This window comes from Myxocyprinus asiaticus, chromosome 12 (genome assembly GCF_019703515.2).
Source record: "Myxocyprinus asiaticus isolate MX2 ecotype Aquarium Trade chromosome 12, UBuf_Myxa_2, whole genome shotgun sequence".
NCBI lineage: Eukaryota > Metazoa > Chordata > Actinopteri > Cypriniformes > Catostomidae > Myxocyprinus > Myxocyprinus asiaticus.
In genome coordinates, this window is record NC_059355.1 from 35,851,850 (window position 1) to 35,870,567 (window position 18,718).

Below are 18,718 nucleotides of genomic sequence, written 5' to 3' on the forward strand. Positions count from 1 at the left end.
AAATTGGGCTAATATGATCATATTTCTTGGTTGTAGTCAGCACTCTGGCAGCTGCATTTTGAACCAATTGAAGTTTATTTATTGAACTTGCTGGACATCCTCCCAGTAATGCATTACAATAATCTAATCTTGAGGTCATGAACACATATATATGTTTTTCGGCATCAGCAACAGAGAGCATGTGTCGTAACTTAGCAGTATTTCTGAGGTGGAAGAATGCTGTTCTACAAACATTGGAAATTTTATTTTCAAAGGACAGATTGGTATCAAATATAACATCTAAGTTCTTTGCTGTACATGTGTGTTTGCTGTACATGTTTGTGTATAGGTCGCAGACCCCAGCTGATCTGCTGATTCTAGCTGAAGCTAACAGCCCCCTGCAGTACCCAACACAGGGTGTGGAGGTTCGGCCACTTAAAACTATCCTTATACCAGGTATTATGCTTTATTTCCCTAAAGACATTAATATTACCATATTACTGAAATCAGCAACTCTCATAAGAGTTGTGATAAGAGTACTGCAAAGCCTTAGTTTAATTAGTCTTTAATCTAGTTTAATACATATTAAAGTCAATTATTAAATAGCATACTTAATGACATTTTCCACTTACCTTCTCTCAAATAATAATCCAGGGATCCAGCAAGAATGACATAAGCCCAGTACTAATGTCACTTCGAAATGCACCCTTAGGTTGTGTCTCAAAGCATAAACAGAGATCATCTTTTCAGGAATCTGAATTAGGAAATGACTTGACCTTTTCCAAATTACAGTGAGTTTGATATATGTTTCACTGTGCATAATAATAATGTGAATTTCATGAGTTAAATCTGAAAAAAGCATATTATTAGATTACTGAATCGACATTGCCGAGTACAAGGCAGTCAAGTGGGTAATGATATAGTTAAAGGGGCTGGACATTAACAGTACATGGCTGTGATGTGTTGCAGGTTTGGCCTTAAAAGAGCTACCCAGAGATGTCTATACTGTAAGTGCTATTACAGATACATTATGAATGATTATTGTGCATGTGTGTTTTGGATGATCATATTCAGGCATTAACTTCTGCATTTACTTTACTTATCTGCAGCCTTATCTGCTACATTCCTATTACTGACCACATTTACATGTGCATCATTTTCTTGATACATATTCTGTTTAAGCCTTTATCATCAAAATCAAACATGTCCCACGGCTATTGGAATATTCCTTCATAGATGTAATCAACCTAATAAAAATGTATTACAGGGATAGTTCACCCAAAAATGAAAATTCTCTCATCATTTACTCACTCTCATGCCATCCCAGATGTGTATGACTTTTTTTCTTCAGCAGAACACAAACAAAGATTTTTTAGAAAAATGTCTCAGCTCTGTAGATCCATACAATGCAAGTGAATGGTGATCAGACATTTGTTGCTCCAAAAATCACATAAAGGAAACATAGAAATAATCCATATGACTCCAGTGTTTAAATCCATATCTTCAAAAGTTATATAATAGGTGTGGGTGAGAAACAGAACAATATAATATATATAATATATCTGCACATATCCAAACAATAAATCTTAGTGATAATAAATTCAGACATCTGTGATTTTTTATTATTTATTATTATTTTTATTTTTTTTTGCCATTTTCCAAAAATTAAAACCAATGTAATTTTTAAGTCTTATGGCCTACATTTGGCAATTTATCACAGTCTTTTATGTTATTGTGAAAGACATGAATGAGTATTAATTGGTTGATGAAATTACTGTCTAAAATACACGGTAAAACAATAAACAAGCCTCAGAAACTATATAATAGATGTGGGTGAGAAACTAAACAGGCACCACATGTGAATTTCAGATGTAAAAGTGGAGATTTAGAGTAAAAAAAAGACTTCAATTTTTATCTGTTTCTCACCCACACCTATTATATAGTTTCTGAAGATATGTATTAAACCGCTGGAGTCTTATGGATTACTTCTATGTTTCATTTATGTGATTTTCGGAGCTACAAAGATCTGATCAACATTTACTTGCACTGTATGGACCTACAGAGCTGAGATATTCTTCTAAAAACCTTCATTTGTGTTCTGCTGAAGAAAAAAGTCATACACATCTGGGATGGCATAAGGGGGAGTAAATGATGAGAGAATTATTATTGCTTTAGGACATACACATTCTTTGCCTGCTATTCTCTTATGGAAAAACTGCAGATGCTTGTTTATTGATTTACGCTGTATTTTAGTAATTTTAGACAGTAATTTAATCAACCAATTAATACTCATTCATGTCCTTAACAATAACACAAAAGATTGTGATAAATTGCCAAATGTAGGCCATAAGACTTAAAAATTACATTTGTTTTAATTTTTGGAAAATGAAAAAAAAAAAAAAATGTTTCTTCAAAAACTTGATTTTTCACAGTTGTCTGTATCTAATATCACAAAGATTTATTGTTTGGATATGTGCAGATATAAATGAATTTTAAGTTATGATGAATAATCTGAATAAGGTGTTTACATGACCTAAAAAATTATTACCTTGCATATGCCAGCTATCTCATTCAGATTTCTTGAAATTTGAATATTGGCTTAGTCTGGTTATAGCAATCAGGTTTATGTGTTTACGTGATGCTTACAGTACATAATCGGAATATGACTAATTTCTGATTAACATCAGAATATTCTTGTGCATGTAAACACATCAGTTGCTCACCTATCTCTTCCTCTTTCTCTCTCCTTCACTTCTTTCTCTTTCTCTCTTTTTTTTTTTTTTTTTTTGTCTTTCTATCTAGCTGAACTTCTCAGCATCTCTGGGCACATTTAATGTGGCAGCGGAGGTGGAGGGGGTAAAGGTCAGAGGTGATGGCGAAATGCACATGACCCTGAGTAGCAGCCTTTTACCAAGTCTAAATCGGCAGCTCCAGTTTATCACCTATACTAACACTCAGTTCCACCCCAGCACTGTTGACACAGGTATGCCCACACAGACACTTATGCATACATTTTTTTTTGTATGTAATTAAATGACACTAAATTTTAAGTGTAGTTTAAGTGTCTCAGTACTTTTGTAGGGCACATCTGAGCTGCCAGATATGTGTAATTCCTGTAGAAACAAACATTATGTTGAATTTGCACTCATAAACATGGTATTTATGGATCATCTTTATTTCATATGTAGTTTATATGTGATTGTGATTCAGTGCAGTTAGAAACGGAAGGACATCAAGCTTTTTTCACCATCAAGATCCGTCATGGATTAACACCCAAACTCTTCAATACAGGATCTGATGCAGATAAAGGTGAATAAGAACAATCTGATACTCTGCTATAATATTGCATGGAAATATGCTCTTGTTAACTACAGTGCTGTGAAAAAGTATCCTTTTTTCTTCTATTTTTATGTATTTGTCATACTAAATTGTTTTAGATCTTCAAATGAAATATAACATAAAACAAAGGCAACCTGAGTAAACACAAAATACAGTTTTCAAATATAGAATTTTTTTTTATTGAAGCTAAAAAGTTATCCAACACCTATACCACCCATGTGAAAAACCAACTGCCCCCTTAAACTTAATAGGTGGTTGTGCGACCTTTAGCAGCAACAACTGCAACCAAGCGCTTTAGATAACTGGAGATCTGGAGAACTGGTCTTTCACAACGCTGTGGTGGAATTTTGTCCCACTCATCTTTGCAGAACTGCTTTAGTTCAGCCACACTGGAGGGTTTTTGAGCATGAACTGCCCGTTTAAGGTCCTGAAACAGCATCTCTATCGGGTTCAAGACAGGACTTTGACTAGGCCACTCCAAAATTTTAATTTAGCTTCTTTTGAGCCATTCAGAGGTGGACTTACTCCTATGCTTTGGATCATTGTCTTGCTACGTAATCCAGTTGCTCTTGAGCTTCAACTAACAGACTGATGACCGGACGTTCTTCTTTAGGATTGTCTGGTAGAAAGCAGAATACATGTTTCCTTCAATTATTGCAAGTCACCCTAACCCTGAAGCAGCAAAGTATCCCCACACCATCACACTACCACCACCATGCTTGACTGTAGGTATGATGCTCTTTTTGTGGAATTCTGTGTTTGATTTATGCCAGATGTAACAGGACCCCTGTCTTCCAAACAGTTCCACTTTTGACTCATCAGTCCACACAACATTCTCCCAAAAGGATTGAGGATCATCAAGGTTTGTTTTGTCAAAATTCAGACAAGTCTTAATGTTCTTCTGGGTTAGCAGTGGTTTTCGCCTCGCCACTCTTCCATGGATGCCATTTTTGGCCAGTGTCTTTCTGATAGTTGAGTCATGAACAATGACCTTTATTGATGCGAGTGATGCCTGCAGTTCCTTGGATGTTGTCCTTGGCTTTTTTGTGACTTCCTGGATGAGTCATCGCTGTGTTGTTGGAGGAATTTTGGAAGGTCTACAACTTCTGGGAAGGTTCAGTACTGTGCCAAGTATTCTTCATTTGGAGATAATGGCTCTCACTGTGGTTTGTTGGAGTCCCAGAGCTTTTTAAATAGCTTTGTTACCCTTCCCAGAATTATGTATTTCTGGAATTTCTTTTGACCTTGACATAGTGTGCTACTGGGTGAGACCCTTTAGCCAACTTCATGCTGCTGAAAAAGTTCTAATTTGGTGTTGATTTGATTGAACAGGGCTGGCAGTAATCAGGCCTGGGTGTGTCTAGTCCAGCTGAACCCCATTATGAATGCAGTTTCATAGATTTGGGGATTTAAAAACTGTATTTTGTTTTACTCAGATTGCCTTTGTTTTATGAAAGATTTTGTTTGAATTTTTGAAACAATTTAGTGTGAGATATACATAAAAACAGAAGAAATCAGCAAATACTTTTTCACAGCACTGTATGCTACTATAATTTAATTAATCTTTTAATATTAGAGGCATTGCAGATTTATATTTCTTTAATGGTAAAGATTGTTTCACTCAGAGTAACAACATGATTTCCATATTTATTGGTATTTAAGGTGACTAAATTACAAGTGAACGAATTGTAACCATGTTTTTTCTCATGCATTTAACTTTCCCTCTGTTCAGTCTCAGAGTACAACATCAGTGCTCTTGTGACCATAGCAACTAAAACCTTCCTGCGCTATGACAAGCTTCAGGATTTAATTGACAGCATACGGCGGTACTATCCAACTGTCACAATAGCGATAGCAGATGACAGTGAACACCCGAGAACAGTGTCAGGCCCATTCATTGAACATTACATCATGCCTTTTGGAAAAGTAGGTCTCTTTATGCCCTATTTCTAAAGTGGTAATATAAAAAACATTTGTTTGTGCAGTATGATGGAATCTGTATGCATGTCTGTCTCAGGGCTGGTTTGCTGGTCGTAATCTAGCCGTATCACAGGTCACCACCAAGTATGTGCTGTGGGTGGATGATGACTTTATCTTCACTGCCAACACAAAGCTGGAGAAGCTGGTGAATGTGCTGGAGAAAACCACACTTGACCTGGTGAGGAGCTGACATTTCACTGAAATGTTACACGCACATTTTCGGAAAATACTACTTAAAATAAGGTTCACTAAATTGCACAGATTTATGCCTTCTGGAAAACATTTAGATTTAATATATTGTCAGTATATATTGTTAAATGGGGTAGATGACACATTGCGTGTCCATTGACTTTTGTATCATCAAGATTTTAGGTTAAAATCTATATTAAAGTATGTTGGAAAGTGTATGTCCTGTAACTGATCACTAATTCTTTCACCATTTTTTCACCAATTTTTATCACCTCTTTGCTTTCACTAGTTCATTTTAAATGGTCTTTAGATATAACAAATGAATTAATCCATCTTAATTAATAATGTGGTCTTAAAATCGGCATGCATAAAATAATTATAAAGAAGTAAGCAAATGCAGTTTACAGTTGTGGTTTTGCGATGTGACAAATGAATTTTTAAAAATACAAAAATGCCATGCAATCTCAATAAATATGTGGTCTTAAAATCTGCTTGTATAATAATTATAATGAAATTAGCTAATTTAGTTTAAAAAAAGTTTTCAATGGGGTACAGCATGTCACACCACAGAATGCGTCAACTTTTCCAAAAGTATTAATGTCACCTACCCTTTAAATACTGATTTAAATGTGCAAAATATAGTCAATAATTTTAACAATCAAGGTAAGACAAGAGGGCAAGACAAAAAAAAAAAAAGAAAAAAAAAAGAGTCAAATCAAAGCATTAGACTCATTGCTAAATGTCTTGAAGCTCTCATTGATTTAAAACACAATGAACAGGTATTCTCAAACTCCTAGTAATAAAAAATTTATGAGAGAAGAGAGGAAGTTGTCATGACAGCTCTGATTGCTCTTGTGTCCCCCTATCACCATCTGATAAGCAAGTTAGCCCAGAAATGCCTGGGAATAGTGAATTAGAATAGAATGGATTCATTAGAAAAGATAATGAATTAGTCCAGGGAGGAGCTGAGTGTTGAGTGTATCAGGTACACAGCAATGATTGAATACCAGCAGTTTTTCCATTGCACAGGAAGCAAGGTGTTTCTCAAGGTCCCTCCTATGGTGAGATACTTATACCTTTGGAACTCATCACAGTCCCCAGTTAAGCCTTTTATTTGAGAGAGTGCTGCCCTACCACATAATATCCACAGCAACAGGCTCCCTCGCCCCCATCTCTGCTAATTAAAATGCTCTCATGTGTTGGAGGAGTCGTTAGACATCCTGTTATTGTTAAACAAATTTTTTTTTTTTTCATGGAGAAAAATGTCTATGGTGGTTACGGCCATGATCATAATCAGCTTACCTTACAGAAATGTAGGGATGTATGTGCCTAACCTGTGTATTCCTTGGGATATCTCTTCTGTTCATTAAAAAATTATTAACTTCTGCATGTTTGATATTGCTGAAGGTCTTTTTTTAAATAATTCTGGTAACTCATAAATAATGAGTCAAGTGTTACCATGAATATGAAGGAATTACTAATGATCTGGACCATTGTTCTAAAGTGAGGGTCATGGTAACGCATTATTGATTAATGAGATCGTACTGTTTCCTTCCTTGGGAGTTAAAGGTTATCTGGACCATCATTCTAAAGTGAAAACACATTATAAATCATTAATAGTAACTGAGGTGTTACTTGTCAGTTAGTAATTAATACTCAAGTGTTTGTTCCTACATTTTATTCATTTAATCAAACAGATGGTTAACAAACATTCACAGACATTAAAAAAAAAAAAAAATTCTGCCATTGATTTATGAATCATTGAAATAATTGAACATAATCGCATGGGCTACAAACCTTTAGCAGGATAATGTTTTTAATTGCTGGTGCTCACGGTTACTACATGTTTTAAAAGTCTTATCTCTTAACATAAAATAAAATAATACAGTTATGTGTCTAAAGGACAAGTGTGTTGATCTCCACAAGACTTCAACAGAAAACGGAGAGAAAACCGGCGTGCAGTTATGAGGCCGATTCCACATGTGTACTTCCGCCCTAGACAGTCCACTCGGTAAATACGTAGTTTTTATAAAATTAATTTGACATGTTTCCTCATTTGCCAGTGTTCGGTATGAACAGAACAGAATGTATGTTGAAGTTTACCGTGTGCAGGCGGAGCGACGGGAGGGCGGAGCAAAATCACACTCGCTCTTCTTTCAGTTTCATCGCGAGCATTGAATATGGTGAACCCTGATTGGATTAGAAGCTTGATGGACCAGAAACTCATTCTTTTTTTTTCATTGGATCCATTAAGTTACTCAGAAAAAAAAATGCACTTCACATAAAATTAAACACTTCTTGTAAGATTAACCTACAGTATCTATGAATACAAAATTCATTTTAAAAATGTTTTGTAAAAAAAAAAAAAAATGTTCTGTATATTCAAGTGTATTCAATAATTAATAATGCGTTACCATGACCCTCACTTTAAAATAATTAATAATTCCTTCATGTTTATGTGGTAACACCTGACTCATTACTTATGGGTTACCAAAATTATTTTTAAAAGACCTCCAGCAATATCAAACCTGCCAAAGTTAATAATTTGTAATGAACAGAAGAGATACACATGTTGGGCACATACTTCTGTAAGCTGACTATGATACTCTACCAGACATTGTAGCCATGAATTAGAGAGCTGTTATGTTCATAAATTAATTCCAGCAAAGAACACAAGTGAGGCACATGTTTCTCTGAAGGCGCATTTCATGATTATGTTCACAATAAAAACATAATCATTCACATTTTAGACACGTTAATGTTTTGATTAGTAATTAATCAGTAGTTATTTTAAATTAGCCATAGTTAGTTGATAGTTCTCAATGAGGAAAATTAAATTCAGTAATTATTGACTAACTAACAGTGAGCTACCTCAGTCATCAGTTCGCTATTACTTACTGATTGGTTAATCATGTTTCCATATTAGTTAATAGTAGTAACTAAAGTGTTAATGTAGTACTACCCATTAATCCTGCATTAATTCCTGCATAGTTACCTATTAATGATGGACTATTATTATAAAGTGTTACCCATCAAAACAGAAAAATCAGCTTGGTGGTCAGCTAAGACCAGCAAACCACCTCAAGCTGGAAGAAACATATTTTATCAGGGTTGTGTTCTTAAGAGTGCAGCATCAGAGTTGAAGGAATATTGTGAGTTCAAACATTTGTTGCATGATTTTGATTTCCACAAAAAAAATATTTCGAATCTTTCCTACTTCTCTTAAAAAAAAAAAAAAAAAAAAAAAAAAAAAAAAAAACCGAAGCAAAACTAGAGGTTACAGTGAAGCACATACAATGGATGTGAATGGGGTCAATTTTTGGAGTGTTTAATGGCAGAAATGTGAAGCTTATAATTGTGTAAAAGCACTTACATGAATTCGTCTGTTAAAACTTGTATATTATTATTTTGTGTATTAGTTGTAAAGTTGCTTAAATAATTGTTTTTACGGCCATTTTAGCATTTTAGGATTTGCAGCGTTACGTAGTCATGGCAACAAATTTGCAAAATTGGAACTTTATCGGAAAGTTTAGTTAGCGATTGTATCACACTAAAATCATGTTAACACGCTTCTTGTTTACGTCTTATGGCTATACTGTAAATGGACTGGCCCCCACTCACTTCCATAGTAAGTACCTCACTGGAACTCAGATATTTCTTTTTTATAGAAAAAGAGGGGCAAGTCAAAATATTTTTTTTTGGTAATTAACATTATGCCACAAATGTCATTGACTGAGCTTAACTTGTACCGAACGGTTCTGAAACCAGAATATTTCTTTCAACAGGTTTTAATTTTCAAACTTTGTGCGATCGTTCTACTCTCCTTCTCTTCAGTATAGGCAATAATCGTTGTGGAATTCAAACAGAGTAGACAATTGTCCAAGTCTGTAAAGCTCAAAATGATCAAAAATGTCCAACTGGATGGTATTAGTTGAATAACACGTGCTCATTGGAATTTTGGTAATAGTAAATATTTCTAAGAAGAGTACTTTGACATCAACAAAGCAAGGTTTTTAAAAGGTAAAGGTTAGAACAGTATAGTACAATATTAGTATGTGGGTAAATATTACTAAATATTAAAATATTATTATTTTTTAACAATATGCTTTTTAATCAATACGATATGCTTACTAAGATTTATTGCTTTTTACATTTTCTAGGCTAATGTAGAACTTAGACTCATAATTTGGACAAGCATTTACTCTAATGTGTATTCATGGAATTTTACATATGCTCGTCGTAAGTATGCATTGTTAAAGGGATAGTTCACCCAAAAATTCAAATTCTCTCATCAATCACTCACCCTCATCCCATCCCAGATGTGTATGACTTTCTTTCTTCTACAGAACACAAATTATGATTTTTAGAATAATATTTCAGTTCTGTAGGTCCATTCAATGCAATAAGACATCATAAAAGTATGATGTTTCTTGCCCACACCTATCATATCGCTTCTGAAGACATTGATTTAATCACTGGATTACTTTTATGCTGACTTATGTGATTTTAGGAGCTTCAAAATGTTGGCACCCATTCACTTGCATTGAATGTACCTACAGAGCTGAAATATTATTCTAAAAATCATAATTTGTGTTCAACAGAAGAAAGTCATACACATCTGGGATGGCATAAGGGTGAGTAAATTATGAGACAGTTTTCATTTTTGGATGAACTATTCCTTTAAGGCCCAGTTTACTTTCAAGTAACAACAGGTTTAAACAAGTTTGTTCTCATGTGTACTTCATATTATGATATCATTATTTTCTATATACAGTTGTAGTCTGTAAGTTTACATGAACCTTAGCCAAATACATTTAAACTCAGTTTTTCACAATTCCTGACATTTAATCATAGAAAACATTCCCTGTCTTAGGTCAGTTAGGATCACTACTTTATTTTAAGAATGTGAAATGTCAGAATAATAGTAGAGAGAATGATTTATTTCAGCTTTTATTTCTTTCATCACATTCCCAGTGGGTCAGATGTTTACATATACTTTGTTAGTATTTGGTAGCATTGCCTTTAAATTGTTTAACTTAGGTCAAACCTTTAGGGTAGCCTTCCACAAGCTTCTCACAATAAGTTGCTGGAATTTTTGCCCATTCCTCCAGAAAGAACTGGTGTAACAGAGTCAGGTTTGTAGGCCTCCTTGCTCGCACATGCTTTTTCAGTTCTGCCCACAAATCGGATTGAGGTCAGGGCTTTGAGATGGCCACTCCAGTACCTTGACTTTGTTGTCCTTAAGCCATTTTGCAACAACTTTGTAGGTATGCTTGTGGTCATTGTCCATTTGGAAGTCCCATTTGCGATCGAGCTTTAACTTCCTGGCTGATGTCTTGAGATTTTGCTTCAATATATCCACATAAATTTCCTTCCTCATGATGCCATCTATTTTGTGAAGTGCACCAGTCCCTCCTGCAGCAAAGCACCCCCACGACATGATGCTGCCACCCCAATGCTTCACGGTTGGGATGGTGTTCTTTGGCTTGCAAGCCTCACCCTTTTTCCTCCAAACATAACGATAATCATTATGGCCAAACAGTAAAAAAAAAAAAAAAAAAAAAAATTCAGCAGACCAAAGGATATTTCTCCAAAAAGTAAGATCTTTGTCCCCATGTGCACTTGCTAACTGTAGTCTGGCTTTTTTATGGCGGTTTTGGAGCAGTGGTTTCTTCCTCGCTGAGCAGCCTTTCAGGTTATGTTGCTATAGGACTCATTTTACTGTGGATATATATACTTGTCTACCTGTTTCCTTCAGCATCTTCACAAGATCCTTTGCTGTTGTTCTGGGATTGATTTGCACTTTTTGCACCAAATTACATTAATCTCTAGGAGACAGAATGCGTCTCCTTTCTGAGCGGTATGATGGCTACGTGGTACCATGTGGTTTATACTTGAGTACTGTTGTTTGTACAGATGAACGTGGTACCTTCAGGCATTTGGAAATTGCTCCCAAGGATGAACCAGTCTTGTGGAGGTCCACAGTTATTTTTCTGAGGTCTTGCCTGATTTCTTTTGATTTTCCCATGATGTCAAGCAAAGAGGCACTGAGTTTGAATGTAGGCCTTAAAATACATCCACAGTTTCACCTCCAAGTCAGTACACCTCCTATCAGAAACTAACTGCTTAATTGTCTAAAGGCTTGACATAATTTTCTGGAATTTTCCAAGCTGCCTAAAGGCACAGTTAACTTAGTGTATGTAAACGTCTGTCCCACTGGAATTGTAATATAGTCAATTAAAAGTGAAACAATCTGTCTGTAAACAATTGTTGGAAAAATTACTCGTGTCATGCACAAAGTAGATTTCCTAAGCGACTTGCCAAAACTATGATTTGCTAATATTAAATCTGTGGAGTGGTTAAAAAAAATGAGTTTTAATGACTTCAGTCTAAGTGTATGTAAACTTCTGACTTCAACTGTATGTACATGTATTGATCTAATGCTAGGACAAATATTAGAAGAAGATGTCTAAAGTCTCAAACCTTAGAAATCACTCTTTTTTTTAAGAGATAAAAGTTGTGGATTTGTTCTAGGTGTGGCTTTTTGCTCTTGACATTCATGAGAGATACAGTATATCTAAACTCTTTTGATAATTTTCTTACTTCACTGAATATTGAACTTGATATTTTGAAATAATGACACTCAAATACTTTCATTAAAAATAGTTATTCCTTTGCATTCAACTCCTTCGCCTCTGGATCATTTATTTTTGTCTGTTGATTTATATACGCATCAAGTATAGTATAATGGAATAAATGTAAAATATGACACAGATTTGGTCACAGTTTGCCTTAGCCAGCAGCTCTAGGGGAGATTATGGCTCTGAAATGGGTCAGTTATACGACCTTTCCAGTGAAAGAGACTTCTGTGTGCACAACCACCAGTGCTTGATTCATGCCCTGGAGAGAAGCACGTCCACTGCTATATAGAGACAGAGACAAAAATAGATGGGGGGTGTTTATATGCTATATTCGCACATAGAAAGTGATAGCCTTTACTAAAGAGTCTCATCCGCTTCCATTCATCTTCTTTGAATTGTTATTGTTTTCCTGATGCTTTGTCCGTTTAGGTCGGAGGAGCAGTACGTGAAGCAACAGGCTACACTGCCACCTACAGGCAGACAATCTCAATTGAAGCAGGAGAGGAAGATGGGGACTGTCTACATATGCGGCGTGGATTCCACCACATCATCGAGGGCTTTCCTCATTGCGTGGTCACTGATGGAGTCATCAACTTCTTCCTTGCCAGGACAGACAAGGTGCAGCAGGTTGGCTTTGACCCTCGGCTAGCCCGTGTTGCACATCTGGGTGAGTTTGGAGTGAAAGATGCACACACAAGTGGGCATCTGAATGTTTATTTATTTATTTTAAATGAAACTCATGAAAGTACATGAATTTATTTCTTATCTTTCTCATTGCGAATACATTTAATTGTCACACTGCCTAATTTAGGATTTTAATAAGAATTTTAACATTGGCTGGCATGCACTTTTGTGCAGCGGTGTTATGTGGTGTTATATGCAGTAGGAACTAGTAACACTTCTGACAGTAACTGCTTTTATATTTGTAGTTTTTAAAGTATATTTATAAATTTAAATATAATATTCAATTAATTATTTATTTATATATTATTTTAAGTAATTATGTTAATAATATTTAATTAATTTAACATCTATATTGTAATTTTTATTTTATTTTATTTTATTATTATTATTATGGAACATTAACTCTACTCCAGCCTATTCTGGAGTCATATGGATATTTTGTATGATATAAGATGTAATTTGTTTTTTTAAAAATCTTATATATTCTGCACTCAGCTTATTGCTAAATAGAAATAAATAATAATTAAAATAATTGCTTTAAACAGAAATAAATAATAGAATAGTATTTTTGAAAAAGGTTTAAAGTATATTTAGCATATACATGTACAGTACAATGTATTTCTCATGTGTTAAATTACACAAAATGTTCAATGTGTACCTGATGTGAATTGTCTGATGAGTGGAGAAGGAAATTTGATTGTGTCATTTTACCATGTTTGAACATTTGACCAAATTTACATACTCTCACATGAGATGAAGACTCTATTCATATCAGTCTTAGAGAAAATCCGCTTTAGTTTACATATGATGTGGGGTGCACATTCATGGGCCACCATGTTGGGATCATATGACCAGACAAATATTTGGACTCACAAAATATAGTAATCATGGCGCATTGCTAAAACTGCATTTTTGGTGACTGAAAACTACTGTTTTTGCATGATGCTCTATCTACACTGCTAGGCTTCAGCACAACATAAACACAAATATTGCTGAGTGCACCTTTAAAGTGAATTGTAGATTATGCAATTACAAACTCACGCACACAAATAAAAACAACACTATGGTTAACGTAAAACTCATTTCCTTAATTTGTTTTTTAGAGTTTTTCATTGATGGGCTTGGCTCCCTGCATGTAGGATCATGTGATGATGTCATCGTGAACCATGCCACTAAGATCAAGCTCCCGTGGGGCCAGTCGGAAAGCGACAAAACGTACGCGAAGTTCCGTTACCCCCCTGCTTCATCTGATGCGATGCACACCAAAAATGGCCTCTTGTACTTCAAAAATCATTTCCAGTGTCTAACACACAACTGAACACACATTGACTGTACCTCTATCCATTACTTTACTCTCATTCTCCCTCAAATTAACACTTTTTCCACGAGTAGCTAAAGGGACCTGTGAAGATGCTAGAGGTGTGGTGCATATGTACACGTACGCGGTCCCATGAGAGTATGGGAGAGTTCAAATGCATCTCTTCTTTTGGAAGGGATCCTAATGTGATCAAACATGACTGACAGATGAGGTGCGCAGTGATGGCTGATTATTATTATTATTTTTTTATATCTGAAGTGATGTTGTATTTTTCAGGGTTCCCACACATCCTGGAAATCCTGGGATTTTGCGGTTTTTCTGTCATGGAAAAGTAATTCAAAATTTGAAAAATACCCAAATGCCCTGGAAAATAATTTGTCCTGTAAAATATTTTAGTATAATAAAACTGTTTGATTGTGTTGCTGACAAGGTTTTTGTTACATGTAAAGGTACACGTATTGATATAGTGCATTTTGTTTTCTTCGTTCCAACACTGCTGTAGAGTTAATTACAAAACCATTTAAGTTGTAAACTTTAGATAACGACGACAGTTGGACGCGCAGATTCTTTTTGAAAATGAATTCACACCCTGAGGTGGTAGTGTGGTAATGTGGCCTTTACACCTCGGTATGTAAATTAAATTTTAATAATTTAATGATCAAAGTCTGCTTATACCGCCGTTACCACATGTGGGCCCTATGATTTCTGCGATGGAATCACTGAATCCAGTCACAAAAATTGCATTTGCTATAAAATGCAGCATGTCTTGGAATTTGACATATTTGGGATGAAAATTCTTGGTTTGAATGCATATTTGGTTTGAATGCATAATTAATTAAAATCTCAATAGGTCCAAGTGTGATTATTAAACTGCAAAAGGCTGCAATTTAATTAAATAAATATATATAATCTGCATGTGCTGCATGCTTTAAAATGAATGCGTGAAGCTGGCAGCTCATCCACTGAAAACACCTCATCATGAGCTTCATGCGTGCTCTGTGTGTGTGTTGTAGATGACAGGTGAGCAGAGTGCTCTGACATACAGACTATATATTTATTTTAATGAAATCATAGCTATTTGGGGTTTAATAATCATACTGGGTCATGTAGCAAACTGCTTAAATAAATGCCAAAATAAAAGCTTGATTTAAATGAAAGCGTGAATTGGGGAAAAAATATAATGTTTAATGCACTTAATAATGATAATAGTAATAATAATAATGTATTACGGCAATAGCTCACATATGTGATGTTCTGTTGTGCAGCACTTCATTTGACAAAATATCTTCAGTGTTGTTTCAGATTGTGCTGTGAGGATTTTATAAAAAAAAAAAAAAAACACTTATAAAAATAATGCAATATGTTGAAAAATGTAGTTAATTAAAATAATTATTTTTTCATTTGATTAAAGTTTTAACAAATTCATTTGAAAAGACATTTTGATGATGTTATGTTTTTGTTTCTTTTTAATGTATTTATACATGTTTTATAAAATGTCCTGGAAAATTGTGCCTTGAAAAGAGTGGGAACCCTGTTTTTGTGTCTTCTTCCTTTAGCTTTATTTTTGTTCAGAAGAACTCTTTAGATACAGATCAAACAGATCTGTAAATTATGCATATAAATCCAGCCATCATTTTCTCCTCAGACTATCATGTTTAAATATCACAATTAACTGACGGGACTACAGAAGAAACTTTCTTTGAAACTGATGAACACAGAAAAGACTGTGGAGGTAAATGTTTTGAAACATGACTTTTACATTTTTTAATTTTAATGGGACACACCTTTTTTGGGACATTCACGTGGAATGTTTCATCAGCTCCCTGCCTGGCATTAACTGTACATTTGTATGTGTGCCTGTGTATGTTTAAATGCAGGTCATCTCTCTGTATGTTTGCACTAAAACAAATGGACTTTAAATTGGAGAGACCGGACCTTCAGCTTCACTAGATGGAAGAAACTTATCATTATAAAACTTAAACCACAGACAATCTGAGTTTGATATTTTTTTGTTCTAAAGAGTGAATGTGCCAAAGGCTTAATAACTGTCCTGGTATGACTCACTTAATGTTTATTTTTCCTCAATTCTGGGGTATCGTTTGATTGCAGCCCTTACCAACCCACAATACTGATGCATGCAGCCTGGTTTCAATAGCAGAGTTGTCTAATCTGGGGTTCAGCAATATGAAGTCAATATCCAATCCTTCTATTTTTTAAACCGAGTCTTTTCCGAAGCCACTTTTACCAGATTTGTTGAAGTCGCACATAATGAGTGGTAACAAATTATAGTCCAATGACACACTATAAAGGCTTGTTTTGTTTTTTTCTTGAAAGTCAGTGGACCTTTTGCTGTACAGAATGGCTAAGATCACTTGCTAACCAAAATCAACACTTTTTATGACACTTTTCAGCACATATAGGGAAAATCAAATTAATAATATAATAATATATTCCACATGGTAATAGTAATTATAGTAAGGCCATCAAAGATTTGAAATACAGTACAAAGTATAGAAATTATGCAGTGACCAAAAACAAACAAATGTACAAAAAATAAATAAAAATAAACAAATGAAAACTATTTAGTTTATACATTTTAGATTCTTCAAAGTAGCCACCCTTTGCCAAGTATGATGGGTGCTTTTTGGCTGCTTTCTGATCCAACTCATTCGTTAAAAACTATTAATTGACATATTACGTTTTGTAAAGAAATGAATACACACAATTGATATTTGTCTAAACAACTATTTTTAACATCAGAGAATAAGCCTTTTGATCAAAAGGTCTTAAAGATAATGAAACGCGTACAGTACAGTTCATCCAGTCAAGTGTGTCCAAACCTGAAACTGGCACTGAATATATGGCAGCGTCAATTTGGTAAATAAGGAAATTGCCTTTATATATGCAGCCAATTCTGAAAGGTTAAAGCATGTAAGAAACAATATTAGTTCTATCATACGATGTTTGTTTGCATATCGTTTGGGTGTATGTAAAAAAGAGAGAGAGATAAGCAGGTTTTAAACTACAACGGGTGGGCTTATTTTTGCTCCTAACATCGTGAAGCCCGGAAGACTGTTTGGTGCATTACATATTTAACCATAAATTCTTTAAACCATGTTGAACATCATGGCCTTGTAAAAGATTTTACATTTTGTGTCTGAGTGTGTGTTTGTGCATGTGGTTGCTCTCTTTTCTGTTATAACCTTTCTAAACGTGGTGCCATACAAGACTAAAGAAGTGCATGGCTGTCCAGAAAGCCTTAAAAAAAAGATTAAGAAAATTACAATAAGAATACAATGTGACAAAACAAATGAGAGAACCAGTTGGAATGAAAGGATTTACACAGGTTAAATGTAACACGAAATGGCGCATTTATAAAAAGAAAATTGATTAAAACACTTGTGCACTTGTTTTGTATTCTGAATGCCATGTGGCTCCGCTCAAAATGCAGAAAGGTACCAAATTCTTAGCAGTAATTCACTGGGTCACTGAGCTTGTTTATTGGGGAAGGCAACCTTACAATACTCAGTACAGAGCTGCTATGGTGATGTTTTGAGAATGCTAAAATTTACTTGCCCTGTATATATTAAGGTGTTAAGCATGTAAGATCACAAGAGAGCAAACAAAAGCACGAGAGCAAGGTTATGTGATTCTAACGTTTGAGATTAGCTTAAACTGATGGGACCGGGAACTTGAACAGATGATACACTACAAGATGTAATTTTCTTAATCAGTATTTTTGTCTTGTTTTCCAGTAAAAGTAGCTAAACAGCCTTACAAGATAAATTTACTTAAAAGTAATTGTTTAAGATAATAAGACTTGCTTTCAGAAAGTATATATTTAATTAAGTTTATTTTTCTTACCCCATCGAATTGCAAATAAATGTTTTAAAACACTTTACAATAAGGTTCCATTCGTTAACATTAGTTAATGCATTGTCACGTACAAACAATTAACAATATTTTTTTACAGCATATATTAATCTTTGTTCATGTTACTTTTGGTTAAAATAAAATTGTTCATGTTAGTTCAAAGTGCATTAACTGTAAAAACAACTTTTGATTTGTAATTTACTTTATACGTATACTGTATGTTAAATTAACATTAACCAATATAATTAAATGCCTGAAGCATTGTTCATTGTTATTTCATGTTAACTACTGTTGCTAACTAATGTTTACAAATGTAACCTTATTTTAAATTGTTACCAATTGTTTTTCTTGTCTTAAGCATAAACCTCACTAAATTTTGTTTTTTTCAGTGTGGGCAGCTGAATATCTGAAATACTTTATGATTGTTATTATACTTTGTATCAAATGATGAGATTGACTTTTTCATTCCTGTTTTGTGTGTTGCTTGCACTGAGACTGTCTTCTCATCTCTGGGTTTCTCACTGTGTCTGCATGGAAAAAAAATCCTAATTTCTTTTGGTGTTTTGTATACCAATTTATAGCTATTTTTTTCCCCTTTCTTTTTGTAAATGTAAGAAAAAAGCATTTGTTGTGGAATGGAATGAGATAAAGGCTTTGGTGATAACAATTTTGTGAATGTCTTCTGTCCTCCTGAGAAACTTTATTAAAATATTTA

General features: G+C 34.4%; 1 protein-coding gene across 1 annotated transcript in view; it reads left to right on the plus strand.

The window, feature by feature from the left end:
* Nucleotides 1-18,660, plus strand: part of LOC127448647 (beta-1,4 N-acetylgalactosaminyltransferase 1-like) — a 28,051-nt gene extending 9,391 nt beyond the window's left edge. Inside the window, exons 5-12 of the mRNA XM_051711331.1 lie at nucleotides 329-435; nucleotides 949-986; nucleotides 2,782-2,962; nucleotides 3,190-3,288; nucleotides 5,051-5,244; nucleotides 5,336-5,476; nucleotides 12,558-12,795; nucleotides 13,916-18,660. Coding sequence (XP_051567291.1) covers nucleotides 329-435; nucleotides 949-986; nucleotides 2,782-2,962; nucleotides 3,190-3,288; nucleotides 5,051-5,244; nucleotides 5,336-5,476; nucleotides 12,558-12,795; nucleotides 13,916-14,130 — 1,213 coding nt within the window. The 3' untranslated portion in view covers nucleotides 14,131-18,660. The remainder of the gene's footprint in view (nucleotides 1-328; nucleotides 436-948; nucleotides 987-2,781; nucleotides 2,963-3,189; nucleotides 3,289-5,050; nucleotides 5,245-5,335; nucleotides 5,477-12,557; nucleotides 12,796-13,915) is intronic.
* Nucleotides 18,661-18,718: the final 58 nt, after the last annotated feature.